The sequence below is a fragment of the Otolemur garnettii genome, unplaced genomic scaffold (genome assembly GCF_000181295.1).
Source record: "Otolemur garnettii isolate 467f Iridium unplaced genomic scaffold, OtoGar3 scaffold00004, whole genome shotgun sequence".
NCBI classification, from domain to species: domain Eukaryota; kingdom Metazoa; phylum Chordata; class Mammalia; order Primates; family Galagidae; genus Otolemur; species Otolemur garnettii.
Genome location: NW_003852399.1, coordinates 26,168,387 through 26,194,324, shown reverse-complemented (window position 1 = coordinate 26,194,324; position 25,938 = coordinate 26,168,387). Strand labels below are relative to the sequence as shown.

The window sequence follows — 25,938 nt, the reverse complement described above, 5'->3', positions numbered from 1 at the left end:
TACTAGAAAAATTAGTTGGGCATGGTGGCGTGTGCCTGTAGTCCCAGCTACTTGGGAGGCTGAGGCAGAATGTGAGGTTGCAGTGAGCTATAGTAACACGACTGCATTCTAGCCAGGTGACAGAGCTAGACCTGTCTGAAAAAAAAAGAAAAAAGAAAAAAGAATCATGTGGGATGTAGAGCAATTCTTTGTTAGGCTAAACTGTCCCGTGTGCTGAGAGACATAAAGCATCTATGGCCTCTGCCCACTAATTGCCAGTAGTGGCCCTAGTCATTTCTAAAATGCTTAGTCCAAGCCCAACATATGAATTCCACTACCACACCTTCACCAATGACTGGTTCATCCATCCAGGTCTAAGTTAATCAGTGTATGGCATTAGTCTAGGTTTGAGAACAGGGTACATGATGTAACATTAATCAAGAAAACAACAGAAGTGTCCTGGGGCTTTGCAACAAAGTTTCCTCTGAGGGAGTCACAAGAAAGAAGTCTCTTCTCTACATGGTTATAAACGGATGTGATGCCCGAAAATTCTGTAGGGATTGCAGAACAAGCTGCAGCATGCTAGTTTTCTAATAAATAGGAGGGTATAGCCAAAAGCATAGGGGAACTGAGCTAAGGATTTTGGATTATGTCATCCTTGGGGTCTACCCTAACTCTATATGAATGGGCTTTATGTAACTAGGATTCCAGTTATAGAAAACAATACATTTCCTATTTTGAATTTGGATTTTGGTTCTTGCAGCTGAAAGCACTCTGATACATACACAATTTCAGAAGTTAAAGACTGAGGCCTGCCTTTTAAAGACACAAAAACAAAACTACAGTGAATATTGCTCCTGGACTTCTACGCCAACGGATAAACCTGTGGCAGGTGACACTGGTTGAAAGCCTACATGGTCCTGTTAATCTGCCAGGGGGCAGGCACACTGGGGGAAAGGCAGACCAGCATGGTCCACACATGCAGCTTATTGGGGAGAACACGTAAAAGGCAAAAAGCTATTTATTTTGGAAAAAAACCCCACAGCACAGATTAAAAAATGTAATGCTATCTGTATTTGTGTACAAAGAACTCTACAGGTGCTCTGTGGACAGTTGAGTTTGTAACAATAGATGAAGTTCCTGCTATCATGAAGTTTATGATTAAAGAAACAATAAAAAAAAAAAACCATGTTTACAAAGAAACAGATCAAGAAATGCAAAATAACCGCAATGAAAATGAGCAAGGGAAGTGGTGGGAAATGGAGGGTAGAGAACAGGGCAGTCGGCTGTGGTTAACTGTGGAATGCGCCAGGGTTGGTGTCTGAATGTTAAAGATAACCCTGGGAGGACACGTAGAAATGGTGCATTATCGGAGGAGGAAAAGGTAAGTACATAGGAACAGGAGTGGAAAATGTAGTGATGTCCTCTGAGATGGCATCAGGTGAGGTTCTGGGCAAACAGGCTTGTATTGCCAGGTTCGTGACAGACAGTGGGGCTGGAGGAAAGAACCAGCTTATAAGTGAGGATAGAGCCTCAATGTGGAACTCAACATGTCCTGGCTGTTTGGCCTTGGATGAGTGGCTTAACCTGTTCTGTGTTAGTCTCTTCATCTTATAAAACCGGGACATGCAGTGCCCAAGAGGGCATAATGATGAAATGAGACGTGCATGCTAAGTGACTTGCATAACTGGGAGGAGCCAGATCATAGTCGGTATTAACACTCTTAAATCCACAATCGATTCACTCAAGTCAGTGTCAGAGCATTTATAAGAGAAGCATATATAAAACTCAATATCCCTTCATATTATGTTTGAAAGGACACTTTGTTTTTAAACAGCTAATTGCAGCCCACTGTAAAATCTTCAAATTAAAAGATAAACTATGATACACTTAAGAAACAAACTGGGGTTAAGGGATTTATAAATACATTTATTGATGGGATTACTGAATGATGAATGTAGAGAATAGAATACAAAGACATCAACACTTACAAAGGAACATTAATTTTTAAAAATGCAATATATTTACACATATAGACCCATTTTGTATCTGTTTAGATTTACAAACAAATGTAAAGCTAATTCCAAACCTTTCACTTTGAAGATACTTCAAATTTGAGTTCTAGTGTTCTCTATTCTAAAGCCAACTAATTTTTTTGCTCTATTTACACCAAGTCTGATTTATTTTGTTTGTATCTAACTTAAAAGCAAGACTCTGCAAGCTGATATGGAAGCAGCCAGGTACTAGGCAGTTTTACAACAGCTCTTTAAGAGAGGATAAAGCCACATGAAAGAAAAAGCCTCAACACTAGATATATAAATACAGAAGAGAAAACATCAAGAAGGAAAAAGAATCACAGAAATACCAATTCTATTCTAAACTATAATTTATAATTCTAGCAACAATTCAATTTGCAGTAGCTTGATGCCTTTGTTCTAAAAAATAAAACCATTAGTTCTTTCTCTACAATTTTCTGACTTTACCTAATAAATAATTATCAAGCTTTCATAGTCTTTTTTAATAACCCAAGAATATGATTTATACATTACAGAATCATTAACAAAAGAGGCTTTCAAACATCCTGCTGAAAGCTGCAATATAGTTCAGAAGCCAGATTTCAATTTACATAAAATTACCATTCATAAAGAGTTTATGATACCCAGTACAATATTGTTCAGCTCTGTTAACTCAGAAATATTCCATCCGTTCTTGCCTTCAGAGAATTACTGATATGGATGGGACTGTTAAGAAAAGTCTAACAGGGCTTCTAAACAGGATTGCACGTCAAATAGTCATGAATCATGATACAACTGTGACAACACAGCTAGCTTATAGAACTGTATTTTTCAACACAATGATAGCACTACAGAATTGTGACAATTAAATATCAGAATTATTTTTCCTGCTAACTATTCAGTAGAAAAAAGTGTTTTCTGAGCATAATTTTGGTGAATAAAATACCTTTAAAATAAACAGCAGGGGAAATTGAAAAGTGAACAAAATACATTCCTCAAGTTTCTTTTTCACTATATTAACAAGCAATGCAGTTTACAAAAAAATTATCCAAACAACAAATAAATATAAGATCAAATCATCAATCATTTTGAAGAAAATATAGCTCATTTTCAAAACTTTTGTTTGGTTTATAACTAGACTTAAAAATATTAAAATAAACCAAACAGATTCTAACAATACTAATTGGCTATATAAGATTTGAAAAATGTACTTCAAGTTTTAAACTTTTCTCCTATCCCTAGAGAAAGCAAATTAAAAAAAAAAAAGAGGGGCTCTTGCAAAAATAAAAATAAAACCACCAAAAAATTTAGTCATGTATGAAATATATTTTTTTAATGCTTCAGTCGGTCCTATATTAGAGTACGGTTTTGAGAGCAAGGACTTCCTAGCCCCCTCCTTTATCCCCCATTTTCTAATCATTTCCATTTCTTTTGTCAAACAAGGTTCGGTATAGGTTTTCCTAAGAAGTCAGGTTGAGTCAGAGGTAGCGTTAGGATGCAGTTTACTTGATTATACTGTAGTGTGTAGTTAGTTCAAATGAACATGTCATTATGTAAAAGGATTATGATAAGTAAAAATGCAAAAGGGAAAATGTACAGCCCTCACTGCCTTGCACTAAGAAGAATTTTGGGAAGCTGAGAACAAATACAAAGCCAGGAAAGAGCATTTGCCTCATCTTCCACAAGCCCCTTTAATGCACCAGTTCAGGCTGGTTTTCCACAAAGGGCAGCACCCCACTCACATAGTAGGCAATGCCAAGAGACAGCAAAGCGATGACGAAGATCAAGAGCAAGACCCTCCAGAAGCCCAGATCCTCTACGAACTCCTGCCATGTGGTTCGAAAGCTGGAAAGGACTCCTTCGCCTTGCTGTAGGTTGGGATTGAGGAGAGAGTGGCTTTCCATGGCACTGTGCAAGAAGGAAAAAGAAAGGGCATGAAACAAATACTTCACCCATTTCAAAACCATAAAACAGGGTGGCGCCTGTGGCTCAAGGAGTAGGGTGCCAGCCCCATATGCCGGAGGTGGCGGGTTCAAACCCAGCCCCGGCAAAAAACAAACAAACATAAAACAATAGGTACTATGTTATTTTGAAAAGACCAAACATATAACACAACACTTACAAGAAAAAACAGACACATATGTACACTCTTACATGCTTACATACTGATTTATATATCCACAGGTATCTGGACAATCTACACCTGAGGCTGAAAACTGCTAGACCATAATGAGTCTGTTTCTTGGCTGAGTATCTAACAGAGTCCAGTTAGAAATGCTATTAATGGCCAGGCCCAGTGGCTTCAGTTAAAAGGGAATTTTTTTTTTTTTTTTTTGCAGTTTTTGGCCCAGGCTAGGTTTGAACCCATCACCTCTGGTATATGGGGCCAGTGCCCTACTCCTCTGAGCCACAGGCGCCACCCTAAAAGGGAATTTTTATGAATTTAGTTCACTAATCTCACCAGTGAAGAAACCCCTCTTTAACAGTGTACTCCTCTCAGAATGTAAGTCTGTTGTACACGGAGACTGGTCTAATCACTAGGAATTCTTAATAGTTTCTTCCTACTGGTTTTAGTTCTATCTTGTACAATAACACAGCATAAGTTGTCTTAGTTCTATCTTGTACAATAACACAGAATAAGTTTATTTTGTTTCTGCATAATGGTTGAGTCTAGTTGAAAATACGGTAGTACAAATACCACAAAGACACTGATTCTGGTTTTCAGAACTACATAAGTGAGAAACAGGAGCCTCATAAAGAGAAACCAGGACACTGCATCTGCCTTGTGCATGCAGAAGTTCTAGGGAACCAGCACCCACCGTTACATGATAGCACGCAGACCCAGTGTCAGAGTCTCACAGACTAAAGTCACCATGGCTGCAATCACACGCACCAACTATCTGTTGGTTATAGAAGGTCATGACCACCCTTCCCATGTCCCTTCCCTTTATGATTCTTCCAAACATCGTGGCTCAGAACTATGGAAACAGCATAAAACAATGTCTTAGTCTCATTCAGCATGAACTAGGAGAAAGGGACACGCTCTCACTCAGAGATGCTGGCATAAAATGAGAACTCTGCAAGTATTCTCTAAGAGCCCATGAAGTTCTGCCAATTGGAGTTTTCTATAGAAATTTTATTCAATTAAATGCTTTCTACTGTCCAGGGAATAACTGACTCCAACATAATGGGGGTGTGTTTGTGTGTATACATGTGTATACAGCCTTTTTAAAAAACCTGTGTCATTTTTACAGTCTTTGTCATTCCACAAATGACAAAGCTCTCAAATAAAAAAAGGAACTAAATTAAACCTGCACACTCTGATGGAGTGTAGAAATATTTCATCAACTTGATGTATAGGCCCTAGAAAGGCTGATAGAAGTGGTACCATGCCACAGGGAATCCTAAGGGAAGTGGAAAATACTGGAGTAAATACATTGAAAATGTTACTGTACTATCTTCTGCTTTAGAAAAAAGGGTGTTACACAGCTAAGCCATAATGCCGCATGCTAGCTAATCTCTTCAAACTTTTGCCTCTACTTTCAAAAATTGAGATATAATTTACATAGCACATTACAATAATCCTAGTAGGTGTGAACTGATATTTCACTGTGGTTCTGATTTGCATTTTCCTAATGATATGGCCTTTAAACTTTTATTTTTTTTCATTTTTTATATGTTGCAGTTTGGCTGGGGTCGGGTTCAAACCTGCCACCTTCGGTATACGGGGCCGGTGCCCTACTCACTGAGCCACCACTCAGGCCTTTAAATTTTTAAACTTAGGCTTCAACCACTGCATTCCTATCATGACACTGAAGGCCAGGAATAAAGTATCAATAATTTAATTTTTGACAAACTGGTTTTATACACTATCATATAAACTCTCAAGCTGAAGTGAAATGGCAGGTATTTGAAAGAAGTAGGAGTGTTTTGTACTGAGCTGCTCGAATGACTAATCACTGCTTAGCTAATAAGTAATCACAACTGAGGCAAACTCATGTGAAAAGTACATTTCTGATAAAGAAGTTGCAAGAAACTGGCTGTTAGCGAAATGAAGTTTCCCAAAATACAACATGCTCCCCTCAAAACACCATGTTTTGGAGGAACAGGATCTTTAACAAATAATAGTTAATTCAGTATTATTAAAGTGCTTTGGGATTCTGTCCATCCAGAGTATACAGGAGAGAGTGAAAGGGCTTGCAAATGCATCTTTGACAACTTGTGAATTTTATCTATTGGTCAGCTTTTACAATAACTCATAAAAAGCATACACGATTTTAGAAGCAAAACTCTTAGATTTCTTTAGGACAGTAGTAAGTGCTTGAAAGTATCTAAACAAAATAGACCTAAACTTGGGAATGGAATTAATGGTTCCCAAGAAGTGGAAGAACCAGCACACAAAGGGAAGAGGAAAGCAAGAAGCACGGAGGAAGCACATGAAGGATGAGCTATGAAGACTAGAGAGGATTTCATTTAGATCTCACACAAGCAATGACCTCAGTCCTGATGGCATATATGGTCTATGCGAGCCTAAATCCAAGTTGTGGTCAATTAGCTTTTAAGTCAACAGCTAATGCTAATGCTGATGTGGGCCCCTTTTTGTTCTATTGATATTCTACCTTTTTTTTTTTTTGCAGTTTTTGGCTGGAGCTGGGTTTGAACCTGCCACCTATGGCACATGGGGCTGGCACCCTACTCCTTTGAGGCACTGCCCATCTACTAAAAATTTCGCAAAAAGACTACAGTCAGCCCCTCATTCTTCTTACTACACTTGTTTAATCTGGAAGGCTGAAAATCCATGGTGGTCAACTAAGCTCTGCACCGCTACAACTAAGTCTGGTCTACTGACCACCTGCTGAGCCAGTGGGGCCAGGAGAAAAGATGAGCTGCCACCTTTTCACAGCTCTCTAATTGTGCTCTCCACAGCTTCTAGAGGAAAGATGATGAGATATTTAAGACCCTGTCAATCACCACATCTTAGCTTCTATCACAGGTGCCCAAATTTCCCTAGTCCAAATTCGTCTACAAGTCACTTTCACACTTCTGACTTGTGTGTGTGTAAATCTTGTCACTTTCACATTCCCACACTGAGTATGTGTTAAGTCTTGTCTTACTTTCCCTCTCCTGTGTTACCACCTCTCAGCACTTCACTTTCCTACCATTGGAACTCCTTTCTGGTCATTTCTAACACTGTCCAACTTCTCTGGCTTGCTTATGTTTCGTATCTTTTTTTGAAATTCCATTTTTTTGTGACTTGTATTTAACACCCTCAGACTTTTGCTTTCTTCTCTCAGATTCAGCTCTTACTATTCTTTTCCCTTGTGCTGTCGATACAACAGGTAGCTAGTAGAACATTACGTGCATGTGGGCACATAATTTCTATTTACAGCTTCTCAATTATAAACTGAAGCCATAAGGGCCTATATAAAGTTCCAGAAAAGTATCAAAACTCTGCACCTGAAATCAAATGAATGTAAAGTCACCAAAAAAAGATCCAGGTACTTAAGTGACTTGCCCCTTAAAAAATTTTATCTTGCTTGGTTTATGCCTGTAGTCCTAGGTGCTGAGAAAGGTCACGCAGGACTGCTTTAGCCCAGGAGTCAAGGCCAGCCTGGGTAACATAGTGAGATTCTGTCTCTAATTAATAAACACATACATAATAAATGATAAACAATACATATCTCAAGTACCTTTCACTCTCAGCTGTCTGCATGGTCTCCAGTTTCGAATGGGTTCCTCTGTTAAATCCTTTTACCTCCTGTTCTTCCAAAGATTCCAGCAATCGGATAACATCTTTATTCACTCCCCTGCGTTTTGCTAGAACTAAGGGAGTAGCACCTTGATGATTGCTAAAAATGTTCAAAAAATAAAGACATCATTATAGCAGTTATACTACATGGGTAGTTACATTGTCAGTACTCACTTGTGCAGATATCAGTGAAGAAAAGATGAGCCAAATTGACTCAAAACTAAAACCCAGGGCACAGCCGAAGGTCAAGGTAGAAGTTGAATTTTCAATTAACCAATTTCTTTTCCTTCCAGGGAAAAGGCAAAAGACAATATATATAGGCAAAAGAGCGGAAAAAGGGAAAGACAGAGAGACCATCTTCTCACAGATTAATTGGGAAGTCTAGTTGTAGACTCACCTTATCTGACATTTCATTTTATGGGAGGAGTATACATAGAAGAATTTTAAGAATTTTCTTAAAAAAAGGAGTGAACTAAGTTCCTTTGAAGTTCACTTAGCTACTTAGGACTAACAACAGGAGAGAACCAGAATCACCTTAAATCCTGCAGTTAATTCAGATCCCATTGATAGAACCATTTGCTATCTTATTCAGATTCAGGGCATTATGATACCAATAAATTAGGGTAGCATGTAACTGTAATTTAAAGGTCCAGCTTAGTAGTCTTGCCATCTTTCCCAAACAAGAAATAAGACACTAAAACAAAGAAAAAAACCCTTGACTTCCTCAGATGATTGAATCTAAAAAAGGACTCCGGACCCCAGAGAGATCGTGAAATTAGCACAATATATTATGTGACACAAAGCACATGAGCTCTGGAATCAGCAGAACTAGGTTCAAATTCCAGTTCTGTCCCTTCTAAACCTTGTGACCTTTCTCAAATGATTTAATCCTTTTTGTCTCAATTATCTCATCTGTGAAGTGAAGATAACACCTACTGTGAGGTTATTCACTCTGAGGATTTCACAAGTTAACATAAGTAAACACAGTCTAGCTCACAGATTTCCACCAATTGTTACTTTCTTTCTTCTCACCCCCCCCCATCTTATACTATACAATCAATTAATAGTAGAAGCTGGGCACTATTTTCATAGGTAAAATTACACTGATTCAGTAAAAACATGTAAGTCGTTCCCTTCTTTCTTCCCTCACCCACTCAACAAGATAACACTATCTTGGATGCCTTTCTGAACTTGTCATTACAACTGATCAATGAGTAAAGAGAATCAGCAGACTCTGAGATTAGAGTGCAGGTTGACAGACTAATGGGAAGAAATGACTAGACTTCAACAACCACGGAGAACTCACCAAATGTCAATTTTTAGTCCATTAGAAACTAAGAATTGAATGGTATCCACATGGCCACAAAGGTGAAGAGCTGTGTTTCCTTGATAATCTGTGGCCAGAAGATCAGCACCAAATTTATGCAGTAACTGGCAGATGTCTACATTCCCGCGAGCTGCTGCCAGGTGTAGGCCTGTTCTGCCCCTGCTGTCACGAATATTTGGGTCAAAGCCACTTTCTAAAAGCCGCTTGGAATAGTTAAAGTCTCCATCAATACAGGCTTGTAGCAAGGGCACATTAGTCTGAGAAGAATCATTTACAAAAACGTAGGACATTGTTCTGATTCGCGGATAGAAAATGCCTGTAATGAAATGAGGTAAGATTTGATAAAGTCAAATGAAATCAACATAATAAAGTCATTTAGTAAAACACTATATCTTATCCATCTTGGCCTCCTGCCTCTAACAAATTACCTTACCAAACAGAAACAACAGTTATTTAAAAAAATTTTTTTTATTAAGCAATAATAATAGTAATGCGAAGAAAGTAACATTCACATTGTCAAATATTTTTTAAAATATTTTTAACAAAAGTTATTAATTATACTTTAATTACATACTTTATTTTCCATTAAAATGTTTTATTTTCTTCACATCTGTTGGATCAAAATTACAATTAAATTACCATAAAGCTCTATTTTGCTACCATATAGAAAAATTAAGACATTTTTAAAGTTAAGCAAGACATAGTTGCTTGGATTTATGTTTATTGCATTGTCAGATAACCTGATCTTTAAACTTAAAAGAACTACATACATACGTATACATATCTATTTAAAAATGCCACTGCTGACAGACATTCCTTTTAAATAGAAAATAATTCTCTTTGCTATATTTGCTTTTTCTTGTATTTGAGATATTCTATATGGTAACAAAACCACCTGGAAGCCTGGAAATAACATGTTCAGTAAGAGCTTTACAGTTCTTTCATAGAGAAAGGCTAAGGAAAGTAATAAGCTGAATTTAAAAATTGGAAACACCATGAAATTAATTCATATCATCCTTTTTGCAGTATTAATCCTATTCTGCTCTGTTCTGTGGTTTTCTCAATACCAGATTTTGCTAAACTCCCATTGTCTGAAGACTGTCAGTGAAGGGACCAAGCACGTGTCTGGGAGTAGAGAGGCAGGACGAGAGCAGCACGCCCAGCTGGGTCCAATACCAGTCTCATCCCTTTGACTAACCAGATCACCAGACTGCCCACACCCACTGAGGCTTCCCTGCCCCACTGGCATGCCTGGACGCTCAGAATGCTCTGATTTAACAAAGTACAAACAACTAGGTCTCTCTCTTTCTCTTCCCTTTGGTTCATTTAAGAAAAAGTTAAAGCCTGTAAAAAGAAACTTTACTAAGAATTTGAAGAGAAAACAAAGCAAGAAAGCAGAAAGGCAGAGACTGATTGCATTTATAGTGATGGCTGTCTTACTCTAAGGTTATTAAAGCTTAGTCACAGATGGGCTTGGCTTGCATAGTTGATCAAGAGAAATCTTTCTTTATGGAAAATGCACAGACAGATGCTAAACCAATCTATTCTTGTGCCTAACCTCAAAGGGATTCAGGAGGGCATGGCTGCTGAGTTTGGTGAGATTCTTGGCTCCTGGCTTCCCAGCAAAGCCACTATCCCCTTGACTTGGGCAGGGGTGGCGTTAGCATATATTGGGTCCTGTTCTGAGCCAGGCATCAACTAGAGGCTTTTATTGAGTTTTACTTAATCTTCCTAACAACTCCATGGTAAGCTTTATTATAACTGAATTTCAGTGAGGAGCCACTGAAGGATTTAAAGCCAAGGAAGTGGCATGGTCTTATTACTCTTTGAGGAAGATTACCTGATGGCAATATGGAGGGGCTGCATTGGAGAGGGGAGAGGAGCTGAATTGAAGTCAGGGAGATCAATCAGTAGGTAATCTAGTAATTTAGACAAGAAATGATGACAGCCTGCTCCGATGTAGTGGTAGATAGAAGAAGACATACTGGAGAGGAATAAAGAAGATAGAACTGGTGTAACCTAATGACTCATTAGATAAGAAAGGTGGGAAGGAACTGTCAAAGTTAATTCCAAATAAGAGAAAAATCTGCTTATGATTAAGAATTACAGAGATCAGCTTGGCGCCCGTAGCACAGTGGTTATGGCACCAGCCACATACACCCAGACTGGCGGGTTTGAACTTGGCCTGGGCCTGCCAAACAACAATGATAACTGCAATAAAAAAAATAGCTGGGGGGCGGCACCTGTAGCACAAAGAGTAGGGCACTGGCTCCATATACCGGAGGTGGTGGGTTCAAACCCGGACTGGTAAAAACCATCTCTAAAAAAAAAAAAAAAAGCTAGGCATTGTGGTGGGCGCCTATAGTCCCAGCTACTTGGGAGGCTGAGGCAAAACAATGGCTTAAGCTCAAGAGTTGGAGGTTGCTGTGAGTTGTGATACCACGGCACTCTACCAAGGGTGACACAGTGAGACTCTGTCTCCAAAAAAAAAAAAAAAGCATTACAGAGATCAAGATAAAATAAACTTCATTTTATGATATTATATAATAATTTTTAAAAATTAACTTAATGAGAAGAAATTACTCAATAAAATAGTCAAGAATTCTTTTTGAGGTAATCTATTTTTCCCTTACACTATTTATGGGATTGGCTCACGAAGAAGACAAAGCTATCACAAACCTTTTTAAAAATGATACCATATTATCAAGGGCTTTTCAAGAGATAATATGTTTTGATTAAATTCTGTACAAATAGATAATAAAAAAAATCTACTTGGTGTTTTTGATTTAAACACAAAATTCTTGTGGTTTGCAGACTGAGATTCTTCTGAATGTTGGCTCAGTAAAATAGACACGCCGTTCTTGTCCATTTTTTAGGTAAGAATAAGTGTAGTGTATTTTGTCAGTTTCTCTGGGTCCTTGAGAAACAGCTAATCTTACTCCCATTTACTAAGTCCAATGACAAGCATTTTTCATCTTCATCTCAGAACTGAATCGGCCCTAAAGCAAGGCCACAGTCCTCTGAAGGTTTTACATATTGTAAAGAAGTTCACAGTGGAAAATACTCACCCAAGCCTGAAGGTGAGATCGTCTTTTCAGTGGTCACTCAGCGGTTTCTCTGAATTCTTAAGAAGGTTCAACAAAAATAATGCTATAATGTGCCAGCAAGGATCTACGGTAAATAGAAATTTCAGTAATAAAGGTGTGGCATGAAAAAGAACTTGCTGTTCTGTTAGCTACAGGCTAGCAGGGCCTGCAGACAGTAACCAGAAAATCTGTGGGGGAGGCATCAACTTCTGAGACTAATCAAGTACCTGACAGGTAGTAAGGTAGCAGAAAGGAAGAAAAAAAAGGGGCTTAATAAGGAGCTGCTCTGTTGCTCCCAACAAAAAGCATGTAAAGACAGATAAATGAAAAAGCACGAAATTATGTGCCACCAAGAGAACAAAGTGGGCTCTGAGAGTTCATTCTCCAGTCACTATCTGAATTCAGAATGTACATTTTTCATGTTATAAATGGAGGCTACCTCCCAGATTAGTCCACAAAACTATTTTGAGAAATAAACCACTGTTTGTAATAGGGGGGAAAGAGTAAAAACAACCAATATTATATTTACACCAAACCAGGATACTTTTAAGAAAAAATATTTCTAATCTATCTCGAATGCTGATACTTAAATCTCTTTAAATCTGTTCCTGAGATTGTCCTTTCCCCTTCTTTTCAGTGTGAAGGAAAATCTGGCTGAAATCTATCTGCAGGAGTCTCCACACAGCCAGCCCCTGCCCGCCCCCGTGGGCACTGTGATGCCGCCCCGAACTCACACTCCTGCCCTTGTCAGGGCCCACTCAAGTGCACCTCTGTGCGTTAAGACTCTGGGATTCCCCTGTGTCCCCACTCAACTCTTCTCTGGAGGGACCACAAAAAAAGCAACATTAATTCACTAAACATTTACTGTGTGCCTGAAATGGGCCAGATACCATGCTAAATGGTAAGACATAAAACCCAAATCCTAAATTCATGGTCAGGTTGAAACTCAGGTTAACTTTTAACTTGTCATTCGCGCCCACTGTTACCAAACCCCTTTAAATAAATTTATGTAGAGAAATAATTAATGGTATTTTACGAAGCTCCATTTACAACACATAAGTCAGGTTCTATCACAAGGGCTATCAGTGCCTGATGACAGTGACTCACAAAATGCACGTGAGGATCAGTCCCACAGAAGGATCAGCAAATACGATGAAGACGTGATAATGCACAAACTGCCCTATTCAATTGTTTCCTAGTTTTCTTTGAGCCCATAATTATCAATTCAGACACACTTCATATCACTTAGCCACTTAATTGGATTTCCTTAAACAAACATCCTGAATTCACCCGAAGCCGTGTACTGTCCTCTCTTGTCCTTACCACCGAAGCAGTCTTCATGACTAAAGCCTCCCTTCAACATAAGATTTGGTCTCAACCTTCTTTTTTTTTTTTTTTTCTTTTTGAGACAGACTCAAAGAGGACAAAGTTTTAGAGAGCCAGAGGGAAACTGCTATACAGAAATAAGTGATTCTATTATTTATTATTTTTTTGAGACAGAGTCTCACATTGTCACCCTCAGTAGAGTGCTGTGGTGTCACAGCTCACAGCAACCTCCAACTCTTGGGTTCAAGTGACCCTCTTGTCTCAGTTTTTCTATTTTTAGTACAGATGGGGGGGGGGTCTTACTTTTGCTCAGGCTGGTCTCGAACTTGTGAACTCAGGCAATCCACCTGCCTCAGAGTGCTAGGATTACAGGCGCAAGCCTCAATTTTCAATTTCAAATGGTACAACTGAGGTCCTCTGAAGCTAGTAGAGTTCACATGATGAAAATAATAAAATTTTGCTTTTCAACTGGAGATAGGATTACAGATCATATAGTTAGACCCCCAATAATTCTAATGTTCCCTTAAATCCATGAGATTTATACTTCCTTCCTTCACACTCCAACTCCTGGAAAGTACTCCTCTTGCCTTCAGTTTCTATAATTCTGTTATCTCAATAATGCCGCTAAAAATAGAACCATATAGTACCATACTTGGAACCTTTTGGAAATGTCTGGAGATTCACGTAGGTTGTATCAACAGTTTGTTTCCTTTTTATTGCTGAGTACTATTCCATAGTATGGATATACCAGACTTTCTTTAACCTTCACCTGCTGAAGGACATCTGGTTGTTTTCAGCTTTGGCTATTATGTGAAAGCTTCTACAAATATATTTGTACAGGTTTTTATGTGAATATAAGTCTTCATTCCCCCGGATAAATGGTCAGGAGTGCAAATTCTGGGTCATGAAAGACTATTGAGTGTGAAGGTGCCTATGTCTCCCATAAAGAGAACATAAGGTCAACTTTCCAGTCATTTGTCTGGGTGTCAGGTTATTTATGGAAGATCTTGTACAATCAACCATTTGTAAGGGGCACAGGTGGGTGCCCTGGTGTTAAACCAAAGGGAGTGTTTAAAAAGAACCAGGTATAAGCAGAGTGAGAGGCATGAATAGGGTGTGAACCGTGAACTAGTAGCTTTTAAGATTCACTGAGGGCCAAGTCTGTTCCCCTGTGAATGAAAGTGAAAGCTAAACACAATGCTGCCTGCTTTCACAGGTGGAGAAAGCAGGCAGGAGAGAGATGACGGGCTGACTCTCCTGAAAGGGGCTTCTCTTAGGAATGTGCCATGGGGAAGCTATTTTCTTACTGTCAGAGCTGCTAAGAGGCCTTGGCTACTCTACCCTCAATGTGTCTGGAGGCGGACTGCCTGGCTTTGAACCCCAGCTCAGCTACTTACTAGCTGTATGACTTAGCACTCAAAAAATAATAGTTATTATCCTTCCTAGACCAGGTACAATTCTCCAGAGACTGTCCTCTCCTGTACTGAAGAAAGCTTACATAGAACTCTGAGCCCCTGGTAACAGAACAGCTTTGGCAATGCGGTGACATCTAGTGGAGAGGGAAAACCTCCAAGGAAAAAAAAAAAAAAAGAACGGGCCTAGTGCAAGAACAGTGAATATGGAAATTGCCAAGCCCCAGAAAGCGCACTGGTTGTTAACCAGAGCCCTGGTTCCTAAGGCAAAGTGTCCATAAGGGACAGTATGCATTGACTGGTTCAGAGGCAGGCTAGCAGGGACTGTGAAAAGCACAACTCTGGGGTCAGGTTTTAAAGACTGGGGCAGCCTCACATTTAAAACTCACTCTGTGCTCTGTGGCACTGCTCAAGAGACTTTATGAGAATGGAGTCACTCACAGCAACAAGAGCCCCTAATGTCAACCCAGATGACAAAATAACAAAATTTTTGTGGAAGCTTATCATTCACTGACTTGATGAAAAGTTCTTCCTAATAGTATTTTTCTTTTGTATCTCAAACCTAAATCCACAATCTTAGGTCAATCCACAAAACTTTGAAGTAGTATTCTTGATGATTAAGAACTAAGGACGACATATTCTATTTTATTATATACTTATTATATCATAACTTTAAATTGTTCTCTTGTATCCACTACCTACAAGAATACATAACACCCTGATCTATTTTTCATTTTGAGAAGTCACTGGGAAAGGCAAGACTAAGAGCTACAATATTGGTTCAAATGGACCGACTGTATTGTGCCTACACAGCAATTCTGATCAAAGCATCAGACATTTCAGCAAAATGCAAGGAAAAAATGGCACAGCAGGAGAGATACCCAATTAGCACTTACTACCTTCACCATTTTCCAATGTCAAAGAAAAGCACTAAAACTGAGAAAACAAATGATATACAGTAAATATAACTACATTATCTGCATTTTCTATATTACTTGATTATTCTCACCCTTTTAAAAGGATACAGTTGTTTCAACATATAAAATATCCTCAAAGAATAATAAAACAAGAACTTCCAATGAAGTCATTAAATCCTAACTGCTAGTACTTTAAAATTACGGTTCTTAAAACCTGAGCTACCCACAAACCTACAGATATGGAGAAAGAAAAAAAGCCACATGTAAGTGGGAGCCACACATGGGTACACATGGGCACAGAGTGATATAAAGGGCATGAGAAACCAAAGAGGGGGGCAGGCGACTCAAACTCATTAACATTCTCAGCCGATCAAAATGTAGCCAGTCTAAAAGAACTTTAAAAAATAATCCCTTGGGTCAAAACCCACTATCATAGTGGGTTCCTGGGCAATGTATTTAAAAGATGTGGCTCAGATGAGGCTTTCTAATGGATGGCTATGGAGCCGGTCTCATTTCATATGGGTGAATAATTTTACTGGGACAGCAATCTTGATGCAATGCTTTCTTTGCTCACATAACTTCCAAGATTCTGGTTTATATGTGTAGTTCATCACCCACTGTGCTGGATTTAAGATCCTTATATATTTTTTTGAAGACTGTATTACAAGTACATAGGAATTAAATTCCATGTGGCTAGGATTCCAATTTTTAACCTTTGAGCTATCTGTACTAAATAAGGAGAAAATATGTGAATACTTACTTTGGGTGCTTAAAAAAGGAAAAAGGCCATCATCTTTCTGAAAGCATGTTAGCAAGTAAATAAAAGGAAGAACTGAGAATAATACTGGGATATTTCAGGATATCCCAATACTATAAAGAGGATTGGGAGGAGGAAGTTTATGTGGAGAACTCTCTGAATTTCATTTCTAAGGCTCAAAAGTAACAAGTTCAAAAAGAGCAATTTTTAGGTAGATCTGGATCCACCACAAACAGAAGCGTTTTTACTTTATATCAAAACCTGTGAGGAACTCAGATTATGTGGTGTTTCCAACATTGTAGTCTAATTTAGCTGTGTCTAAAATTATTAATTTCATGATATCTTCATGTCAAGCTATGAATAACTTCATTAACATAGTAAAGATGAGGTTAACTGGAAGCACGTGAATTATAGAATGATATTAAGAAAGGCCACTTTCTTATAATAAACAAAACCACTTTCATATAATAAAAGAGGTTAATCAGGAATTACTTAGTGATGTTCTTAAGGAACTAAGCTAAATGAAAAGGGAAAAAGAATTTGTTTGTATGTTTGCTATTACTATGCAAACAATTGCTTAGCAACATTTGAGATACACAACATTTGACAATTTATTAAGTTATTATACTCTAGGCAGAGCTCTAAATGTTTTTCCCCTAATAACTGATTTAATCCTCACAGCAACTCTACCAGTTAAGTACATACTATCACAGCAACCCTACTAGTTAAGTACATACTATCACAGCAACTCTACTAGTTAAGTACATACTATCACTATACTCATTCCATGAGTAAAAAAAACCAAGTCACCAAGTGTGTTTCATAAGATTCTTTTATTTAGAGAATTAAATCTTCATCAAAGATTTTACATGAGGGGAAACATTACCGTACACATTTCAAATTAACTCTTTATAAACAATTCATTCAAAGTGAACTTTTTAAAATGGCAACAAAACTGTTATCTGGAAGTGTTTCTTCATAGGAAATAAGGCTCGCACACATATTTTGAATTAACTCTTTGTAATCATATCATACAAAGAAAACCTTTTTCTTTTTTTTCTGAGACAGAGTTTCAAGCTGTTGCCTTGGGTAGAGCACTGTGGAATCACAGCTCACAGCAACCTCCAACTCCTAGGCTTAAGAGATTCTCTTGCCTCAGCCTCCCAAGTAGCTGGAACTACAGGTACCTGCCACAACACCCGGCTATTTTTTGGTTGTAGTTGTCACTGTTGCCTGGCAGGCCCAAGCCAGATTTGAACCCACCAGCTCTGGTGTATGTGGCTGGTGCCCTAGCTGCTGAGCTATGGGGTCCGAACCCAAAGAAAACTTTTTGAAATGTAGGAAAACAAAAATAAAATATGTGGGTATGTCCTCTATCTTATAGGAAAGTGACTAAAGGAATTCCCAGACTCAATATTCTCAAGTATTTTTTATTGGCCTGGATAACAAGAAAATACTTTAACCTAAATTTTTCTTTCTCCATCAGGAAATCAAAAAACACTAAACAAGGACTTCTGATATATATTATTTAACTACTACTTGTTTGCATTGTTAGAATTTAGTTACAATTCAACTTTTAGAAAAGACACTAAATTAGAATAAACCAAAATTAACTGTTCACAAAAGGAATGCTGGTTATTTAGATATTTAATTTTATTCCAACACCTTTTGGTATTTTCCTAAATGTTTACTGTGTAAATCTACCACACTGAAAATTCTTAGCAAGGGAATTTCTCCCTAGGAAGTTTCCAGTTTATCATCTACAATTATATAATAAAGATGTTAAGTAACCACTGGGAAATCAATCTGAAGTCTTTCATAAACATGTATTCGTTATGTAACAAGACTTATTATTTAATTCTGTAAAAATCAGTTTTTTCTAGCAACAGCACTTTATTTATATGGCCTAATGGTGCCACCGTGTGGCCTACCTAGGCCTCAAGTTCAACTAACTATAGCGTCTGTCTAGTACAGGTATAAACCAAGAGGACTACTTTCAACCTTTCTGTTTCATTTCAGTTACTTACATTAAAATTCTCCTTAGTTGTAAATCTGTGAAGATCCAGAGTTGCGATAAAGTTCAATTCTCCTTTTAAAAAAAGTTTATCAAGAAAATAGCATAAATATGATTCCAGAGCTGTTCAAATCCTAAACCTCATTAAATCCACATTAGCAGACTTAATTTATATAGGAGATTTAACTTATACAAAGTGCTACTTAAGCACTTCTTAGCTTAAGCATAAGCATTCTTACTTATCCATTTATTCAGTATTGTTTCAAAATATAGAAACTATAATTTTTGCTATTTTCTGAATAGTCCACAAAATTTAAACCAGACTTCACCTCAAGTAAGTTTGAAGGCATAAGATTGTGTTCTTAGAGAGCAAGGTGTGGTGGTGCACCTCTATAATTCCAGCACTCTGGGAGGCTGAGGTGGGTGGATTGTCTTGAGCTCAGGAGTTCAAGACCAGCCTCAGTAAAAGTGAGACCCCGTCTCTAAAAACTAGCCAGATATTGTGGCAGGCACCTATAGTCCCAGTTGCTTGGTAGATTGAGGCAAGAGGATCACTTGAGCCCAAGAGTTTGAGGTTGCTGTGAACTGACACCACAGGACTCTACCTAAGGCAACAAAGTAAGACTATGTCTCAAAAAAAAAAAAATTGTGTTTTTAGAAGAAACTTAACCACAGCCATGTGACACTTACTGACAGGGCTACATTATGATACAGGGGTACATATATATATATATATATATATATATATATATGATATGTCCTCAGGTGATTTGGTCATTATATGAACATCATAGAGCGTCTTGAGGTTCTTATATAAACCTAGTTGTATCTACTATACTTCTAACGTATACTTCACTGCAGTCTGTGAAACTTTTAGAATTAGAAGGCTATTCAGGATCATCTAACCCCATCTCATTATTTAACAAACAAGGACACTGAGAACCAGCAAAACCCTAACTTTATATCCTGTACTTTACATGCTACCCCTCATCTTTAAGATTCTAGTCCTCTTCATGATTCATAATGACACTTCAGTCAATGATGGACCACATATAAAATAACTGGTGGTCCCATAATATTGTATCATAATGCATAATTCTTTTCATAAATTGTTGGGTTTGATTTACTAATATTCTGTTGATGACCAATACTGGTCTGTGGTTTTCTTTTCTTGTGTTATCTTTGATCTTGGTATTAGGGGAGCGCTGGCCTCATGGAATGAGTAAAGAGAGATTCCCTCTGCTTCTGTGTTCTGAAAGAGGTTGTAGAGAATTGGCATAACTTCTTCCTTCAACATTTGGTAGAATTCACCAATGAAACCATCTGGGCCTGATGCTTCTTTAGAAGGTCATTTACTTTTTTTATTCAATTTCTGAATAAGCCTGTTCAGATGGTCTTTTTCTTTTTGTGTGAATTTTGGTAGATGTGTCTTTCAATGAACTGGTCCATTTCATCTAGGTTATCAAGTATATGGGCACACAGCTGTTAACGTATTCCTTTATTATCCTTTTAATGTCCGCAGAATCTGTAGTGATGGCCTCTCTTTCATTTCTGATAGTAGTAATTTATGTCCTCCTTTTTCTCAGCCTGGCTAGAAGCTTATTGATCTTATTGATATTTTCAAAGAACCAGCTTTTGGTTTTGTTGATTTTCTCTAGTGATTTCCTATTTTCAATTTTACTGATCTGTGCTCTAATTCTTCCTGTTTTTTGTTTTTTTTTTCTTTTGAGACAGAGTCTCACTCTGTCACCTGGGCTAGAGTGCCATGGTCTCAGCCCAGCTCACAGCAACCTCAGACTCCTCGGCTCATACAATCTTCCTGCCTTAGCCTCACTGATAGCTGGGACTATAGGCGCATGCCACCACACTTGGCTAAGTTTTCTATTTTAGCTCTTGCTCAGGCTGGTCTCCAGCTCCAGAGCTCAAGCAATTCTCCTGCCTCAGCTTCCCAATGTGCTAGAATTACAGGAATAAGCCACCACACCCAGCTTGAAAATGATTTTAAATAGGTAAATCTTTTACAAAAACTACAATTGTATCCTTTGTGGAATCCCTACACAAAACCCAATTCTCCATTTTTCTTTTAAGAAATCTGGAAAATATCTTTAGTAGAACTGTACTGATATGGCAAATTCAATATTCAAGCTCAAAAGTTCTTTCATATTTAAAAAATAAAGAACAAAAGAAAGTGAACATGAAGTCAATGAAAAAATTCTGCACCTTAAGGGAAAAGGTACATCAGTTCTACCTGGAGTAAAGCACACCACTGAAAATTACTTGCAAGAAGAAACCAAAAAAATTCCAGGGCAACGCCTGTGGCTCACAGGAGTACGGTGCTGGTCCCATATACCGGAGGTGGCGAGTTCAAACCTGGCCCCAGCCAAAAACTGCAAAAAAAAAAAAAAAAATTCCACAAAAATAATGTGCTCTCACGAATATACAAAAAAATCAATGCAGTATAAAGAAAAAATAGTATTAAGAGGCACACTGGAACGTAAAGAAAACAGTAACAACAAAAATCCAAATTGTAAGCAGAAAGAAAATCAGTGGTGGAAGGGCCTAACTTAAAAAGCTATGCAAATGAAAAAAAGTTTCAAAGGATATGTGAGATATCAGCTATGAAAACTGGAAAGTCGATCCAACCCATGTAAAGTTTCCAAGGAACAAAACAAGAACAAAACAAAATGCACAAAGCTAAACAACAACAAAAAAGAATTTAATCCACAGATTCAAAGACCCATCATCTTTCAGATAAAATTAATGGGTTAAAGAAACCAGTAGATCTAGACCTAAACTTTGAAATGTTTTATTTAATCATTTAAAATCTCCACACTCCAATATAGGCAGCTATATTTACTATGGAAAAGGCACATATTATCTGTGGTCAAAATGGTGTAAATCTGGCATTTACTGTACCACAGGAAGGTGTCTGGGTTACCTTGCAAGAGCATTTTCCTTGCTTATTTTGTATTTGGGATTGGACATTCACTTGCTGAAGGTAGAAACAAGCACCTCAATTCACTTCTTCAGATAAAAATAGCACTCTCTTCTTATATACTTACTATGTATTTAAACCATGGTTGCCTTACTTAACCCATATTATTATTTACTTTCAATGAAGTATCAGTCTTAATATCTTTAAAGTAACAACACAGTTTTGCTTTGTTGGTTATTAATTCTTATAACAGAAATAATATATACCAGCATCATCAATTTCTATTTTTTAACATACACCAGTATTAATACACAGTTGTTTATTATCAAGTATTAGGTAGGTACTGGATGTAATCATATGTGTTACACTTTTTTATTTTTGTCAATTCTCAATACTACTGAGACAGCATATGTCAAAATAAATCCTGATTCTCAATTTTTGTGTGTTTTGCTTTCAAGTACAGTTTGTAGCACCTCTGAGTTATTTTTTAACCTAAAGTAAGAAAAAAAGGTAAGTGATAAAAGAACATATATTTCCCAAGAATTTTGATAGGCCTGGAATCGTATTATGTAAAAAGAATAAGTTTCATTGTATAGTGGTTTTGAAAGTTAATTATAAATTACTGTTAGCAGTAGTATAGTTATTTTATTTCTACCAGATGTTGATAAAACAAGTCTAGTTCCTAAGTAGTTGAGGTTAGAAATAAAAATTACTTACTGTGAGAATGACTATAGGGCTTTCAAATATTGACATAATTTATAGCTAACCTCTTCCAAGAACTGTCCATACTTGCAGTCTCCAATTCCTCTCCTCCTACTCTCTTTTGAAACCATACCAATCAGGTTTTCTCCCTTACTACTCTCCTGAAAGTGCTCTCTCAAGGTACCCAAACACCTTCCTACAGTTATCTCCTGGTCAACATCTTACTTGACTTTTCTATCACCAGGAGGTGATAAACAGCCATTCCCCACATTGAGACAAGTTTTGTAGTTTGATCTCAAGTTAAATCAGTAAGTTGAAGAGGTACATTTACCTATTACTCATAAGAGCTTTTGTTAAGAGTCAGCTGTTTTTAACTCCAAGACTTAAGGTAGTTGGCTGCTTTCTCCTTGAAACACACTCTTTAGCGGCCTGCAGCAATCCATTCTCACCTCCTTCTCCTCCTACCTTTAAAAGCTTCTCCTTGTGAGTCTCCTTTGTAGCTCTTAATCTCTCCAATCTCTGAACATGAAAAGCCCAGGGTTCAATCCTCACTTTTCTGCCTAGCCCTCATAGCCTCCTAGCTTTAAACACTGCCCTGTGCTAGTGACTCCCAAATTCTGATTTCCAGTTGTACCTTTCCCTTGAACTGCAGTCTCTGTACCACCACCTGAACAGGCACCTTGAACCTGATAAAACTAAACTCCAGATTCCTGTTCCACCCACTTCCACCCAGGCTAAGCCCATGAGTTGTGCTTCACTCTTCCTCCCACACTCCACATCCAATCCATCAGCAAGACCAACAATATGGCAGCTTCTTATGCCTCCCTTCTACCACCTGGTCTAAGCTACCATCCCCTCTCACTTGGGTTACTGCACTAACCTCCCCACTGGTCTCCATGTACAGTCCATTCCAAACACAGCAGCCCGAGGCCCTTTAAAAATCTTAAGACAGATTCCCTCACTTCTCTGCTCAAAACCCTCTAGGAACCTCCCTTCTTAGAGCAAAAGCCAAAGTCTTTACCAGGACTCATTAGGTCTCTGACCTTAGCCAGCCTCTCTCCCCTCAAACTCACCGGCCTCATGCTATCTTCCAAGACTGGTAGGTTCTCAGCGCTTGTACTTGCCAGGTGTGCTCTTCCTAGACAGCCGCATGACTCTCCTTACTTTGAAACTGCATTTGCGCCTTCCCAGGTGCTTCCTAGCCCCCCTTTCTACTTTGTCTTCTTAGTTAATTGTTACCATCTAACTGAAAATGCTTCACTTTTAATTTCTGAAAGATTACCTTCCTCCAGGGGACTGCTAGCTCCGTGGGGACAAAGACTTCATTTAGTTCACGCCTGCATCCCCAGTGCTTAGCACAGAGCCTCGCCATGGAAGGTGCTCAATACGTATTTACTATATGAATGCTGACGATACAAATTTTTAAAGCCTTATAAAGCCTACAGCTTTGGGACGCTCTAATATATCCATCCGCTTTCCATAGTGGGAAATACAATTTCCCTCCTAACAATGATAGGTACTATAGGAATCTTTTATCTCATACAGTAACACAACTTGCTTACATAACATACCCTAAATCTCTTCATTCCTCATCCCTTAGCCACTCTCCAATGCCTTTCCTGTATCCTGTAAAATAGTAAATTACTGTCACTGGAAAGTCTTTCATTTCCCTCCAGTTCTACTAACATAACATTGCAAAGTGAACTCACTAAAAATGGTATGAAAACACAAATAATGAAGAAAAGTAATAAAGCCTGTTAACAACCAAACCAACCGATGCCTGTATCATATCAAATCAAACGGTACTGGAGGAGGACTTCAGCCCAAGCTTAATTATAAATATAATCCTTAATGAGCAAAGATTTCTCTCACTAAACTCCTTTTAAAAGTAAAAAGGAGTTAATGTAGAATTTTTGCGTATAGCCATGAAAATTAAGCCTGAGAGAAAATCAGTCCAGGTTACTAATCACATTAACAAGCATGGATCTCATGGAACACTACCATGTTCACTCTTTGCTAGCTTCTAAGCTCAAACACGTTAATTCAGAGGACTCTCTGAGCCTCAGTTTCCTTACCTGCTTAATGGAAATGGTGCCTCATAGGGGCTGCTGCAAGGATTAAACAAAGGTACAAGGTGTTTAAAGCACTTGGCACGGGTCTGACATAGACTAGGCACTGAAGACAGACGGTTATTACCATAACATAAAAATACCCCCCAGAATAATGGTGCACGTATTGCAGGTCTTTAAACGAATAAGCTCCTAGGTACCACTGTTACCTTTTAAAGAGTGAGAAGTGTTACTATCCAATGGTATATTTTTATCTCATTATGTTCTGTAGCCAATTCTGAACACTGTAAAATGTTTATGGAATAAATGTCTTTTTTTTTCCCCTCAAAGCAGAGCAGTGTTGGAAAATCTGGAGAGAAAACGATGGTGCCGCTGTTAGCATCGTATGTCAATTAAGAGTGGACGTTTGTGATTGCCTGAGCCCTGAGTGAGGAGATGTGCAAATCCTGTCTTTCTACACGGGCACCCTGGGGCCATGTGTCACTCTGGACAGCTCGCTCACATCTCAACAGCTCGGACTGCAGGCTGCTTATCATCTGCCACGTACTTTCCATGCGAACGCTGCGAGAGCCCACATTTTGCCCCGGCCTAACACCCAGACGTGCAGCCGCGGGCTCCCGTGCCGACCCCCGCATTCCCCGCGAGGGAGCGCACCCCGGCCGCCGCCCGCTGATCCAGGCTGGCACCTCCGGCAGACAACCGCAGCTGTACGCTGCCAAAGCAAACAAGAACCCCGAGGCCTTTCCCCGCCCTCGCGAACAACACAGCCCGCGGCGAGGCCACCACCGACCCGCGGCCGCTTCCTCCCCCCGGCTCCCTCCGGCCGCCACGGAAGGTGCGGTGAGCCCCGGCGCCCTCGCCCTGGCCCGGGCGTTTTCCGCCACTAAAGGCCGGCAGGGGCGGCAGCAAGTGGCTCCCGCCCAGGTGCTGCCCCTCGGCCCCGGCCCAGATACCTGCGACTCAGACGAGCAGCAGCAACCGCGGCAGCACCTCCCGGTGGCGACGCCGGGCGGAGGGGACCGGGCAGCCACAGAGGCAGGAGGCCCCCCGCGCTGGGCCAGAGCGGCCTGGTACAGCGGCGGCCGGCGCGCCCCCTGCAGGTGGGCGGTCCGCACGGCAGTCGGCCGCTCTGGGTCAGGACTCAGGATGAACCTGCTCTGAACCAGGGAAAGTGCCAGAACCGCGTCTTCCTTCCGGAGAAGAAAAAGTCTTTATCAGGAGCGTTTTGCACTTTTCGCGTGCTTTTCTAAATACATATCCCACCCTCTCAGCTAAAGAGAGGCTTCAAAGGCTAGGCGAGTTTTATTAGGTGCCATATGTATGAATTAATAGTTGCTGGCTGCCAGGTGGATCTGCACAACCCAAATTGACGTATTAATAGCAGCAACCAGTGGCTGAATGCTGTGATTCTAATTTGATCCTGGGTTTATATTTTTTCAAAACGATTTGAATATTTACATTCCACTTTGTAGGATTCCTTGACTTACTGCAACATATGTATAGCCAAAACTAAAAATGCGGTGGGAAGTTCATTTACTGGAAATTCTTTCATGCAAAACATTTTTTTTTTTTTCGATTTCCCTACTCCAGTTCTACCGCTAAGACGACTCCCCCACACACTGGGGGTCTGGTTCCTCTTCTGAATTCTAC

General features: G+C 39.0%; 1 protein-coding gene across 2 annotated transcripts; it reads right to left on the bottom strand.

The window, feature by feature from the left end:
* Positions 1 to 1,887: 1,887 nt before the first annotated feature.
* ANKRD46 (ankyrin repeat domain 46) lies at positions 1,888 to 25,318 on the bottom strand. 2 transcript variants are annotated; one of them, XM_003782443.1, is made up of 5 exons: positions 25,242 to 25,318; positions 12,139 to 12,241; positions 9,050 to 9,386; positions 7,685 to 7,843; positions 1,888 to 3,902 (listed from the first exon to the last, which is right to left on the bottom strand). In XM_003782443.1, the coding sequence occupies exons 3-5, from the start codon at positions 9,358 to 9,360 to the stop codon at positions 3,686 to 3,688; spliced, it is 687 nt and encodes a 228-aa protein (XP_003782491.1). In that variant the 5' UTR covers positions 9,361 to 9,386; positions 12,139 to 12,241; positions 25,242 to 25,318; the 3' UTR covers positions 1,888 to 3,685. The 2 variants fall into 2 exon arrangements, with proteins under 2 accessions (XP_003782491.1, XP_023373222.1); XM_023517454.1 differs by lacking the exons at positions 12,139 to 12,241; positions 25,242 to 25,318 and adding an exon at positions 18,596 to 18,830 and having other exon boundaries at positions 3,330 to 3,902.
* Positions 25,319 to 25,938: the final 620 nt, after the last annotated feature.